Source organism: Tauraco erythrolophus, chromosome 10 (assembly GCF_009769465.1).
Source record: "Tauraco erythrolophus isolate bTauEry1 chromosome 10, bTauEry1.pri, whole genome shotgun sequence".
Classification (NCBI taxonomy): domain Eukaryota; kingdom Metazoa; phylum Chordata; class Aves; order Musophagiformes; family Musophagidae; genus Tauraco; species Tauraco erythrolophus.
The window spans coordinates 16525644-16540054 of record NC_141474.1 but is presented as its reverse complement, the minus strand read 5'-3'; the positions used below and the strand labels follow the sequence as shown (position 1 = coordinate 16540054).

Here is a 14411-nt window from a genome sequence, read left to right as displayed (position 1 = left end):
GTTCGGCAAGGTTTGCATGGTTTGCACAACAGAAGTGAGTTTGGTTGTGACGGGAAAGGGGAGACAGAATATTTTAGTAAGAAGATCTAAGGCAGCCAGGAATGTCTCTCTAGTATTCTCATCAAAGACAGCTTTGCATATGTGGACCCTCAGCTACACAGGAAAGCAGGCAGATGGGGCTAATACCCTCTAGCAAGTAGATGTTGCCAACAGTTCCAGTGGACTTTCCAGGTTTTGTGTGTCTAATTGGTCTTGTATAGAAGTGCATAATAGAGATATTTAATGAGATATCACAGTATCTCGGACACAACACAGTCTAAATCTTTATTTAAAATAAGACGTTTCTCCCAGCTCAGCAAGCCTCATTCTGAATAGCTGACCTTGCTCAGGCTGCTTCTTCTCAAGGAATGGGTTGTGTGATTTCTGGTATCTGGGAAACACTGTCTTACCAGCTTTCAAATGGCACCTATTTACAAAGGGAATTAGTTACAGATTTCATGTCTGTAAATGTCTTCATCACTCCTTGATGAGGAGTCTGGGAATTTTGCCTGAGAAAGAGGTGCAAGATAATTCTCTACTCTGAACAATTTGGTCCTTCAGTTGTTCAGATACATTCTCATTGCATTGCCTAATTCTCACCAGACAGGCTTTCTCGTAGGTGCTTTATTTTTCACTTACCTGATCTAAAGTTGTTTGAGACACAGAATATTCTTCAATATGCAAGTTTTCCTTATTGGAGATTATTAACCGAAAAATCTTAGCCAGAGAGGAGGAGCAAATCTGATACTGCAGCATATTGTAGTGTTTCTCTCTCTGTAAACTCCCTGGGAAGTTCATGCGTATGAATTGCTCAGCAGGAGTAGGGTCTGGAGGCAGCCCAGACTTTGGAGTTTTGATTTTCAGAGTGACAATGTAGCCATCTCCAAACCTGGGAAGCACATGTGGATTTGAGAATTGAATGAAGAAATGGTTTCATTATTTAGGAAGCAAATTCATTTTCAGCAGCTACAAAAACATCAACAGTATCTGAAAGCTAATGCATAAGATCTAGCTTTGTAGGAAGCTCTGTACTTGCCCTGCAGAATCAGTGTGTAGCATAACAAAAAGTTGAAATGAGGTCTTCTCAAACTGTCTAGGATACCACAGAGTTGCACCCAGAAATAGGTCTGTTTAAACAACAGCTCTTCAGGTTGGATTGTTGGATTAAAAATGGTACATGTCACACACGCTAAGTTTTCTCATAAAAATCCACCATAAAAATACTCTACTTACTTGTATTTTAGCTGCTGAATTGTGCCCAGGCATTTGAAGGTACCTTTTACCATGATGGCTAAACGAGTACAGAGGGCTTCACATTCTTCCATACTTTCAAAACAGAGAACAGATATTTGAGATAAAAGCCAGCAGGTGAACTCCAGCTACTCTGGGATTCTGAACTCTAACTCTTTTTACCTGTGTGAGGTTAGAACCACAGCTCGCCCATCTCTGAGCACGCTGACAATAGAGTCCCACAGGAGGCGCCGGGATTGAGGGTCCATTCCAGTAGTCGGTTCATCCTGTAAGGGAAACGATAAGACAATCAGAGTCAGAGAAGCAGATAAGAAAATCTGTTTAGAATCAAGCCATTGTGTGTTTGGGCCTTAGCATACAGCTGCTTTCCTACTGAAATCCATGCCTTGACAAAGCATATGCACCTTGAGCAGCATATATGTGAATTTGCTCCACGTGAATGTCATCCACAAAGAAGATCCAAGGGCTGGAACACCTCTGCTATGAAGACAGGCTGAGAGAGTTGGGGCTGTTCAGCCTGGAGAAGAGAAGGTTCCAGGGAGACCTTCTAGCAGCCTTCCAGTACTTAAAGGGAGTCTACAAGAAAGCTGGAGAGGGACTTTTTACAAGGGCATGTAGTGATAGGACAAGGGGCAATGGTTTTAAACTGAAAGAGGGCAGATTTAGATTAGATCTGAGGAAGAAATTCTTCACTCTGAGGTGTTGAAGCACTGGAACAGGTTGCCCAGAGAAGCTGTGGATGCCCCATCCCTGGAAGTGTTCAAGGCCAGGCTGGATGAGGCTTTGAGCAACGTGATCTAGGGGAAGGTGTCCCTGCCCATGGCAGAGAGGTTGGAACTAGATGATCTTTAAGGTCCCTTTCAAACCAAACCGTTCTACGATTCTACGAATAGGTACTAATGTATCTCTTGGCACGAAGCAGTGAGGAAACAAGTACAAGAAACTGCAGGTAAGAATATAATGCTGTTTGTGTAGGGCACAGCTGCAGGGAAGGGAAGGCAGTGACCATTACAACAAAGGCAGTCGTCAGTCTAGGGTCTTAGATATAAAAAACGTAAGCATTTGTGATATTCAGTTATAAAAACATTTAGGACCCAAAATAGAAATAAATGGAGAGAGGATCATGCAGTAGCAGTTACATCAAATTGTGTCGAGTTTGGCTCCCATGTTTTGGTGGCCATTAGAGATGTAGGTCAATATACTGGAGAAACAAAGACAAGAATCTTATATCCGTAATACTAGCTTTAAGACAGAGATAGACACTTCGAATAAAATCTTCCTTTTCTGGGACAACTACTGTTGTAAGAAGAGAGTGAGTTCTCCCCAAGTAACCTTCTTAGTTACATAAACATACAGGACACATTTCTCAACACAAAAAGGTAGTGAAGTTACCCTAATTTACACCAGCTAAGGATCTGGTCCTGCATAAATCAATTAATGCAGTTAGTAACATAAAAAAGTTTAACATTTTGGAGAAAAAAAAATTTCATTCAGCAGTTTGTCTTAAGAAATTATGAGAAAACATTTTATCTGGCTGTTTACTAAATACGGGCAGAATACATGTAAAGACATATTAAATGGCACAAGGAACCATGCTATTAAAATGCTATTAAAATGTTTCTTTTTAGCCTAAAAATTAAGATGGTACATGTATAATGTAAATAAACAATCTTTGCGGTAATTGCATTCAGAATTTCCCTTGATATATGCAATTATCTGATAACTTATGTTATTTGATGAGAACTACATTTCAGCATTTGTATAATTTAGTCTAAATTTGTGTGATTTATTCTAAAGACATTCAAGGCTGTAAAAGGGTAGTTATCTTCCTCTGTGCTGCTGTATAAAGCAGCAAGGAATATGTTCTAAGATCATCTTTTACATGAGAGGTCATACTCTGACAAGAAAAGGTAGACTGAAACCAAGCATGGATTTAAATTCAGATTTGTCTGGATTATAGATTTTATCTCAAACCATTCTTTGTTGAGGATTTTTCTTTCATAATCACTTGGGGTCCATTGAAAACATAGTTATGGGTCCTAGTCTATCCCTGAATATTAAAGAACTTAAAATTACGTTGAAGTAATTGTAAGTTGAGGGCAGAAAGGAGTTTGCAAGGACTGTCATAAAGAGGACTGTACCTCTTTAGCATGTAGTTTCATGAGATGTTATAATGAACTACCACAGAGCTATGTTACCGTGATACTCACTAGCAAGATGAGTGGTGGGCAGCCTATCAGTGCAATGGCAGTGGAGAGCTTGCGCTTGTTGCCACCACTGTAGGTACCAGCCAGATGGTCTGCATACATAGGAAGTCCCAGCTTCTGGATGCCCCATTCAGCAACCTATGAGAAAGACTATCTTTTTCACACAGCAGCTACTGCATAACAGAAAGGATTGCTGATACATCCCTCTTCTGGCAGAGACAGGGCAATCCCCTGGGTTTTAACACATTCATTTTAGAATTGGAGCAGGGGAGCCTAAAAAATTTACAATGATGAGAGGAATTCTAACTAGTTGAAAGAAAGCCATAAACCAGCCTCAGCTGTAAACTTCCTATCTGTGCAAGAATTTAAATTACTTTCTTCTGGAATCTTCTTCATGTTTCTTATACATAAACAACTTTAAAGACAAGAACAAAACAGCAACCAGTGCAGTTCTGAGTCTTAGCAATTTTAGCCTTACACAGTTGGCCACAGTTTTGCAAGTACCATTAATGCCATTTGATAGTGCAGTCTTGTACTTAACTGTCCAAATGGCAGGAACCACTACCAGAACTTCACCATGCAGAATGGCAAGCCCACTTTGGAAATTCTGGCCCTTGGCATGTTACGAACCCAGTTAATCATCACAAATATTCACTGTAACTATGTGCAAGTCAAAAGCAAGAATGCTTTACCCTCTTGATTTCCTCTGCTGGAACCCCCCGCAGACGTGCATATAAGTAGAGATGTTCTCGTCCTGTGAGCAGGTCATCAATGGCATCAAACTGAGGGCAGTATCCCATGTTTTGATGGACATCAGAAATGTGGGTCAATATACTGGAGCAACAAAGAAAAGAATCTTGTAATACTAGCTTTAAGACAGAGATGGACACTTTGAATAAAATCTTTCTTTTCTAGGGCAACAACTCGTGTAAGAGGAGAATGAATTCTTACTGATACAATATCCTACTACAGTATCTGTCTATACAGAACAGCAAGGAATATATTCTCATCTGAGTCAGTTCAGGCCTGGTTAAGAGTGTAACCCATTTCCCCTCACCCATTCTCCTGTTTAAGTATAGGCTAACTTAACGAGAAGTTCTTTGAACAGCCACTCAGATCACCTTTTTTGCAAATGGTGCTTATTTCCAGAAGAAAAAAATCGGTCGATTTAATCTCAGAGTGTGGTCACTGGGAAGAGACAGGCAAGACACAAGGCTAACACTTTGTTGATGGTAATAACAGGAGAAGTGTAGAATTATGGAATGGCTGAGATTGGAAGGGGCCTCTGGAGATCATCTCGTCCACCCACCCTGCTCAAGCAGAGTCACTTAGAGCAGGTTGCCCAGGACCATGTCTGGGTAACGAAACAGATATTGTTCAAATCACATCAATGGACAAAGAATCAAATCCCAGTTACACCTAACAAAGACACACAATCTGGAACTAATCTAACATAAGTGAATACCAGATCACGCTGTATTAACTTATGACATTATACCAGCACTGTGTGAACAAAGATCCTAGAAACAGTCAGAGAAAAGTCCCAAAGCTCAGATCAAAGTACCCTGTTGGACTGGTTATCTTATGTTTGCGACCTCTTGCCATTAGATCCGATTGCCTTGTCCCACTGTTAGCATTACTATAACTTACCCACAGATTTTACAACAGAGTGTTAAAAGTATAAAGTGCCAGTTTGTGTTAGCTGTGGTCTCTCTTAGTGCCATAAAACTGGAAAAGAGCTGCTGGGTCATTGAGACAATGATCTGGGCAGTTCTATCCCAGTAAATGGACTGTCATAGGGTTGGGTTTTTTTAAGGTACCTACCTATTGCCAGCCACTACAGCATCTCCAGATGTCACATCAGAATCTCCAGTCAGCATTTTGAAGGTTGTTGTTTTGCCAGCACCATTCACTCCCAAAAGACCAAAGCACTAAATTACAAAATTTATTACATTCTTTAGTATTTCCAACTTGCAAATCAGCAGAGGCACGAAATCTGAACTGATCCATGGAATGTAATCTAGTGTTATTGAACAACCTACCTCTCCTGGACGGATGCCAACACAGAGTCTGTCCACTGCAGGCTTGTGCCTACCTGCATAAATCTAAATTGACAGAAAAAGAAAAAAAAAAGAAAATCCTATTTCAAGACATCTGCAGCAAAGAAAGTATTCTGAATTTTTTAGTTTAATGCTACTGGGATGAGGCAACTTTAGAACCAAGACAGGAGTAAATAAAAAATTAAAAAGAAAGAGTAAACATTCTACAAAGTCAAACATTCAATTACATTAAATAAATTTGTAATGACCCCTAAACCCACTGATTTTTCTGCATGCAGCCTTTTACTTCATATCTCTAGCACTAGGAGACAGACCTGATGCTTTACTGGGACACAGTATCTCTGACATATCAAACCAAAGTGGAACAATACAGCAACATAGTCTCAAGCATGATACTCTACTTCTCTATTCATGAGATTCCAGCAATGTGTGTAATCCTTGTATTTCTGTAGCTCAAGCTTGCATGCATTCTGATAGCATAACTCAGTCTGGAAAGAAGATAAATTAGCAATAACTGTAGCCCTCAATGTGAAAGCAACCAAATGGTTAACTTGAGATCGAAACTCACCTATGGAAAAAACAGCGTTATAGAAGAAAAGACTAGTAGTAGAAATGGCCACTCAATAGAAAACAGTCATATCAGACGACGTGAAGTAAAAAAATATTCCCTTAAGCAGGGAGGGTTGCACTGTCCTTGCTGGACTTCCCTATGGTTTGATTTCTAATCAAAAGAAATAGCCAAATAACATGTCAAGCCTTGGCTTCTAAAATTTTTGTTATTTTCTAATGCACGAGGTTGCTTTTGGAAACAACACCATCTGAATCCATAGCTGAAATACATTCTGAAAGAATAAATTTACACTAGACTAATTTGTTTAATTTTTCTCAAAATATTACCTTGGTCAGTTCTTGTAATTCTAAGATATCTGTTTTGTTCCCTCCATTCATAATTCTTTTTCTTTCTTCTGCAACATCCTCATCTTCACCAATAATAATAGGTGACATGGCACTCTGAACAAACCTGGAAAAACCCAAGAGATTGACTGCAGAAACAATGCTTTGCCCTGGGTGCAGTTAGAGTAACAGTGTGAAACAATGGCTAATCAATTGCCAAAAATGTGACTGGTGGAAGCAGTGGGATTGAAACTTCACAACGTGACAGTGGCTGGAGCATTCTTGCTGTTAGAAGAATACCTGACCTTTGAAAGTTAATCTCTAAATAGTAAAAAGGGAGGAAATGGCTTGCTCAAAATAGTATGCCTTGTCAGTCACTGATAGGACATGACTTGCCCCTCAGCCATCTTTTCAGGGTTTGGCTGCTCTTCAGTTGCTAATGATAGTTCTTCTACAGACCTTTTGAGTAGACCTCCCTGTCAGACAATATTTTCATAATGTACCAGTTAGTACTCTTGTTGGCAATCTCGAACAGGAGTGAATAATGCACTCGCACCTGGAAGGGACCTGCTTTCATTGAGATAGAGGCACATTTGTAAAGCAGAGGGGGGAAGCTTGCATAGTGTCCAGGCTGCAACTGTCCTCTGCAATGGACAAGAATTCCTGTCTTGGGATGTCAGGCTAGTACCTCATGCCAGTGCAAACTTTCCAAGCCATTTTATAACCTCACTATTACAGCGTCTTAATCTAAAAAAATTACATTAAAGACTTAATTCAAGAAAACTCATTTCTTTAACAATATATTAACAATCCTGATAAAATAATGCATATTTGTAAATGCTTTCTTGAACTAGGATATCAACAAATTAAGATGAAATCAGATAAGCAAGCAGAAAAAAAAAAAGCTGAAAAAAACAGAGAAAAAGAAAAAAGAGGGACACAGAGAATAACAAAGACACCTTGATAATGAAAGAACATTAATACAAGCTTTCAGACATACCATCTTGTGGAGAACAAACGGTGCTGCATAAGGAGATTCAGCATGAAGAATGCAACTCCTTGAACAGCCATGGCAACCAGGTTCTTTCCAACAAAGTCCCACTGGAAAGGATTGGAAACATGCTCCTCACCTTTGGAGAAAGAGCACCAGAAAGCAAGGTGAAATACTAGTGAAACAAAACACTGCTTCTCAGAACAAGAGGTATAATCATAATGGTTTAGGATGAAAATCTGTACTTTATTTGACCATGATCAGGTAATGTCTCCATTTTCCAGTGTATTATAAAGATTATATAAATACACTCCAAGCTCAGCTGCTGCATGGGAGCAAAAATGAATATAAGCTCTCTGAATATGCACTAATTTAGATATCATAACATAAAATTTGAAAGGATTATGTGAAAGACATACATTTTCTGAATAAAACCAGATGAGTTCTGCTTTATGACTATTATTTTAATAAGAAGTTGTCTGATATCAAAGACAGCCATACCCCAAGAGGATGCATTTGAAGAACAGCAGCCACTTTAAGCATTAGCATGAGGGCCGCAGAAGTATTCAAATGAAATGGAATAATATATCCTACTGTAAAGATATAAGGACTTCAGATCCTAAATGATAAAAAGACTCCAGAGTCTGGCATTGAACAAATGGGTTCATTTTCAGTACAGACTACTGGTTGGGCTGTAGAGTTCTGGCAGTTGTATCAGAAGCTGTGATTCTTTCAGAGAGGTTGAACTTTCCTACTTCTCACCCACCTGATGATGTGAACAGGGACAATTTCAGAAACAGCCACTAATTTTCCATGATAACACTTCCAACCCTCTTATCCAAGGTCAGGTCATGTGACACTGATATAACTTGTTGCTTATTGGCTCTTACTTACCAAACCTGGCATATACTTCAGTCACAGCCTGGTTCATGGCCAAGTCAATGAGTCCACGGCCCAGGCAAAAATGCGGGAGGACAATCAGCACATTTTTCAATGTTTTATTAAACTTCAGCAAAGACTATAAGAAACAGAAACAACATACTAAGCAGTTGAAACCAGACTTCTTTAAGAAAACATAGCAACATGAGTAAAAAGTTCTTTGTCATGTCAGGGAAACGGGATGTTCTGTGTTCTTACAGCAGAGAAAACAGTATTTGTCAAGTTACACCCAAAGCATCCACAACCTAGAATGCAGCACAGCAGAATGCTGGCATACACTACACCAGACAAGGTGCTTGTGAAAAACTGGCAATAGGGAGAGAAATTAATCTTTGTAAGGAAGTATGTAGCAGAGGTAATATGTAATTCTGGTGTCAGCTATTATAAACAGCAACTGTGAGTGAGCAACAAGAGAGAGTGGTATTTTTCTGTTATAACATATTTTTTGTAGCTGGAATATTTCTATAATCAGGACAGCCACAATACTGAAAAGTACCAGTGTCTGGGCATAACTACATAGTAGACTTTGGTGCAATGTGGAGATACCCAAAACAGTGTAACTGCCAGTAGCAGTCTAGCTGCACCAACACTGAATCCAGAGAAGGGTAATTTCCCCTCTGGAGACACAGTGTCTACAATGGAGACGTTCTCAAAGGTAACAATATTGGCCTGCTCTCCCACAGACTGAATGGCACTAGATGGAACCCTGTGCTATCAAGAAGTATGGCTTAGAATGCAGGCACGCTAGGGACAGAAAGTATCATAAAGTTGGCCCTTGAAACCATGAACTTAACCCAGATCTGTTTCTCCTTCCCAGCAAACAAGTGTTTGATCTGCACATGGTGTTTGGAAATGCACTATCAGTAGTGATAGCTAATTAGATTGCTGTCAGATGTAGAAAGGGTGTCAGTCTCAGTGGCCAGAGTATCAGCAACTGTGGAGGTGGTAGTACTAGTGCATACAAGCCAACAGTGTTTTATAAACTGATCTCTTAGCCCTTCTAAGAACTAATTTTGGCATTCACTGCATTCTGTCTATTCTTATACTTTCTGTCTCTTTCCTGGTGGGGAAAATTTGGGAAATTCTCAAAATGCTACTATAAGCAGAACGTCTTCTCTAACACAATAACTAGCAACAGTGTCTTTCCTTAGTAGTGACTCCATGATTTTCCTAAATCTACATCTTTCTGTACAATCTAAGCTGCAGAACCAAGCACAAAGTGCCATGTCCTCTCCTCCTCAACTGTTAAAGGGATGAAAAACACTCAGTGTCATTCCTTGTGAGTGTAGCCCAAGACATCAGTTACCCTGAGCTGCTTCTCTGCCTTATTCTGCTCATCTGTTCCTGCAGTTACTCAGTGAGCTCCCCATTCTGCCAGAAAGAATGTCAAGGTAGAGAAAGACAGTTACTGTTAGAGATGGTTATGCTTGGACACCCTTTGCACAGCTCTTTAAAACCAGGTGTCAAGAAAAACATTACTTACCGGGTTATTTTCAAATAGCTCCAGGATGAATGTAATGGCACTGCTGTTGATACCCACAAAGAGATTAATGCAAGACAATGCAACGTAAGCAGTGCTAGGGACACTGAAGAAAGAAGAAGCAGGGTACATCATGGGAATTACTGCCCATCTGCATGCAAAAGATAGAAAAACTATGAGAACAGCTTCTCAGTATTCTCTTGTCAGCTGGTCTAATGAAAACACAAAGGAGAGCTTTTTCTCATCCCAAATGTAATGAAGTAGTGTAACCAACCAGAGATGGACACAATGGCTAATATATGGTTCTATGAATTTATCTTCCTTTCTGTTTGTTTTTTTTTTTTTTTTATTTTGAATAGCGAATTATGAAATTATTATTGAAGCGACTTCCATGTGCTTGTATTTTTTTTTCTGAAAATTTCATTGTTAAATGCTTTAAAATATGTAAATACATTTTAAATGTTCATCCACACAGCCACGAGTGATTGTATTTTAAAAAAATATATAGAGCCACAGACAACATATTAAAGATACCACTATTGCACTTTAAAAAGGTATAATGAAAAATTAAAACAAAGGAACATTCTGATAGCATTTTTTAACATTGGGTATTTTACAGAGATTAAATGATGATAATGCTTTGCATTTTCTCAGGATTTTCATTCAAAGAACATGAAAACTTGAGAAAATTAAAGGTAGTCTGCCCAGAAGAGACCTGTTTCCTCTTAGACTTAGTTTGTGATAAACATCAGAGGATGAGAAAAGCTTAATTTCTTTCTTTAACTCTAGAAATAGATCTGGTTGATCATTTTGCCTAGACGACATCAACTGCAGGGCTATCAGGAATATGATTTCATAGATAAAAATATATGATGACTAATTAAATGAAAGTCAATTTCAGTCAGCCTTATGAAATGCTATTTTGCCAACACAAATGCTCATTTGAAGTTAAAGTGTTGAAGACTCAGTACTCTTTGTCCTTGGGTTAAATACTGAAAGTTATTTTAGTATCGGCTGTCAATAAGGCAAATGAACAACCACTAATTTCCTACACAATATACATATCAGAAAGCAGCAAACTGAACGAATATATTTTCCTGTAAGGATCATATTTAATGCTTAAAAATGTCAGGCAGTGACAAAAAAAAAAATGTCTTTTATAGCATGTGGCCAAACAGAATGTGTAAATATCCTGGAGCAGGAACAGAATCCAGTTCTAACCTGTATTGTACCCACTCAGTTTTATTCCTTAAAGCTGGATTTCACTATATACTGAGCTCAATAACATAGAATCATTTCCATGTAAAATACAGGGCCCCACATGCAGGAACAACTTTGAAAACTCACCCATACAGAAGCAGCAAGGCAATAAGCACAGGGAGATTAGTTGGAGAAGTGTATGCTTTCTTGTTGAATCCAGCGAATATAACCACAACCATTCCAGCACTCAGTGCATAATTCACCTGCCATATCACAGGGTGAAGATGAGTGTGTAAGATCTGAGAAGGTCTGCAAACGTATCCAGATACTACACATTATTCCAAAAGGATTTTGTATTAAGGAGCATTGGAATTTAAGAGCTAGACTAGTCACACTCAAGCTTTTGGATCAGTATTTCCCTAGCAGCACTCAACATTTTTCTGAGACACCTTTTATCAGATTGTTAATCAAAAATACAACATATATTGTTGTTTCTCAGATCATGGTTTGGGAGCCAATTATTTCATATTCCTGCTGGCAGGCTGCCCGCAGAAAGAGGCCGTGGGTATGCAAGGGAAGTTTCTGGTGATGCAAAGGCTGTGTAGGAGGGAAAAAGCTAGTTACTTGAGCCACATTCCTAGGAGGAGGCTAAAGCGCATGTGCTTGGGCACTGCTCTTCTTGATTACTCTGGTCAGTATTAGTAATGCTAGTCTAATGCAATGCACAGAGCTCCCCATGCAGAATGGAAAGTGGCATTTCACAGAACTGCTAACACCACTCAATACCTTTGCATCATGCTGTCCAAGGTCCCTGACCATGCAGAATTCCTGTCAAGGAAGCTGCTGGAGGCTGCTGTGACCAGGAGGGGACAGGAAGTCAGAGATCTGCTTATCTTCCCTCATTTACTAACTTAATACTTTGTGTTCCCTTCTCCTGAAAGAGCATCTTCCAAAGCCTGAAGAGTTTGGGCTTTTCAATTATTTCAACTTTTTTTTGTTTTAAATTTTTTCAATCGCATGTTCATGCTCTTATTGCGTAAGCGCTTGGCCACTCTCTTTGTCGAGAAGGCATGGCTAGAAAACAAGCCCCTTTGCTGTGCCTCAACCAGGCAAAGAATTTGCTCCTTTGTAACAAAGTGACCTGAGGAGTAATGGGAGGGTAGCTGAGCCCTGTCTAAGCAAGGCTGGGCCTGTGGTCTAAATCCTTTTGGAACAACACAGTGAACATGATTCAGTGGCTTAAACAAATACACCTATGCCATTTTAGACACCCTAGAGTATTTAGTCTGGCCTCCAGCTACTGTTCCAGCAGCCTATGAATCTCCTACTTGTATTTCTTGAGTATCTTGAAACATGTTATGTTTCTTCTAGAGGGCAGGAGTGACAGCATCAGGCAACTGGGCTTTACCCTGCTATGGTAAATTTTACTTCATTATACATTCAGTCATAAGGACTGGAAACCCTAAGATTACAACAATTTCAGCTTCATTAGTCTACTAATGAGCTGTGCACCTGACTTAATTTCTACACCTGTAATTAATTAGGAGGTCAGATCCTTAGCATGCTCTCTGAGAAACACTTGAAGAAATGAATGCTTTGTAGCGCCCAGAATCAGCTTCGCTCAATTCACAGAGTAGTCCCCAGTTCATGCAAACTCAGGAATAATTGCAGGCTATGGAATCAGATCAGTTACTCACTATGTCCCACACGAAGTTAGTTAGCCAGTAGATCGCAGGGCTCACACCACTGACAAACTGTAGATGCTTGGCTTTTGTTACACGTTCTTGAATCAGGTATAAAACAAAGCTAGCTGGTATAAAAGACATGGCAAAAATCACACAGATGGCAACAACAGCATCCACTGAAGTGGTCAGCCTAAAACAGAGCACAGGAAGGCACTGTGAGCAAGGGAATAGATGCAACACAACATTAATTAGCATTTGGGAAATTTGGAGGGAAATTTAAGACCTAGAAGTAGCAAAGTTATTTTCTAAGTAGAAGACTTTTTCAATTTCAAAACATGCCAATGTATTTTCCCAAGTTGTGTTGGGGACTGTAGCTAACAAATATGAATGTTGGTGACACAATTCCCTGTTTTTTTACTTGCCTTCATTCTCTGGAACAGTTCAGCTCCTATTTATGTATCTCAGTCTGACAGCCTTTCCTCTATGGTGTATCTCAAACTAGACATTAAGGCACAATAGTCAAAGTGCTCTGAAAGCTGGGAAAAGAGGGACTCAAAGAGGCATGTTGCAGACAGTGAGATGAAGCGCAGATCTTGTCTCTGTGCTAAGGCAGAAGTTTTCCGTTTCACTGACTTCTGAACTTAACAGGAGACATGAATGGGAATTCATGTCTTCTTAGAGGTGTCCTTTTCAAGAAATTATGGCTTTTAGATTCTGGAATACACCAACTCTACTGCATACCATTGAAAATCTACCTGTGTGCTCTCCTTGGCACCAAGATGGAGGTTGTTGACTATGGTCTATCTGTAGTCAAATAAGGACAATTTCCACTTCCTTTTTTGATTATGATCTCTGTGTTATTTCACAAGTAGATCTATTTGCTTTGGAGCATAAAAAAAGACTTCAGAATCTTTGTGCTTGGGAGCCAACAGAAATGTGTTATCATTTATAACCAATGGTCATAGCTCCTACATGGGATGGGAAGGAACTCTTACAGGAATATGAGACAAGAAAGAATAAATTGTACACCTAATTCTTGATTAGAATAAAACTTCAGGCAAAGGCTTCCATGTTCTGTCAATTAGACTGTATCTCCTCAGAGTGTGAGTACACTGGAGGTGGTAAGCTGCCAGGAGAGGAAGGGGTAAAAGCCAGCAGCAGAGCACAGGCAGACTTACACAGTGACTTCAGAGAGTTGCTCCTTAGTAAGGTTCAGAGGATGGTTTACAGCAGTAATCCCATACTCCTCAGGGGCTTGGCCAGTCCGCAGGTTAGCTCTAAGGATTGCATTATTTGCTACATTAAGGAAACTAACCATAGCATGCCAGCCTTTATTGTTAAACCACACCTGAAAGAGTCAGAAAGCACAGATTCATTTAAGAAGCCTTCACGAATAACCCTGGGTTGCAGGAGCAAACTTGACTGCATTTTATCTACTTTGGTGGGCATTGTTGGCAGGGCAGAATCCAGTACTAGGAATTCATAGCTCCTGACACAGTCCAGCAGGAGGAGCTCACATACTATGCTTTTAAAAGGGCTGGACAACCACTGTCAAGGCATTTTATGGAAGCACAAAAATCTCACATTAGAAATAACTTCACATTAACACTGTAAACCATATTACTTATAGTAAGTATAGTATTTCTTCTTGCATCTGTGAATGCC

The 14411-nt window shown here is 39.6% G+C and overlaps 1 protein-coding gene across 3 annotated transcripts in view; it reads right to left on the bottom strand.

Annotated features, from left to right (window-relative positions):
* ABCA4 (ATP binding cassette subfamily A member 4) overlaps positions 1-14411 on the bottom strand; it is a 74978-nt gene that overhangs the window by 373 nt on the left and 60194 nt on the right. For 2 of the 3 annotated variants that reach the window (XM_086617663.1, XM_086617665.1), the window contains exons 35-48: positions 13925-14094; positions 12759-12936; positions 11209-11324; positions 9865-10012; positions 8337-8460; positions 7452-7581; positions 6455-6578; positions 5540-5602; positions 5322-5428; positions 4190-4331; positions 3501-3635; positions 1453-1556; positions 1273-1365; positions 679-928 (exon numbers count right to left, since the gene is read on the bottom strand). In XM_086617663.1, coding sequence (XP_086473789.1) covers positions 679-928; positions 1273-1365; positions 1453-1556; positions 3501-3635; positions 4190-4331; positions 5322-5428; positions 5540-5602; positions 6455-6578; positions 7452-7581; positions 8337-8460; positions 9865-10012; positions 11209-11324; positions 12759-12936; positions 13925-14094 — 1884 coding nt within the window. Of the gene's footprint in view, positions 1-678; positions 929-1272; positions 1366-1452; positions 1557-3500; positions 3636-4189; positions 4332-5321; positions 5429-5539; positions 5603-6454; positions 6615-7451; positions 7582-8336; positions 8461-9864; positions 10013-11208; positions 11325-12758; positions 12937-13924; positions 14095-14411 lie in introns of all 3 variants that reach the window. The other variant, XM_086617662.1, reaches the window with a different exon arrangement.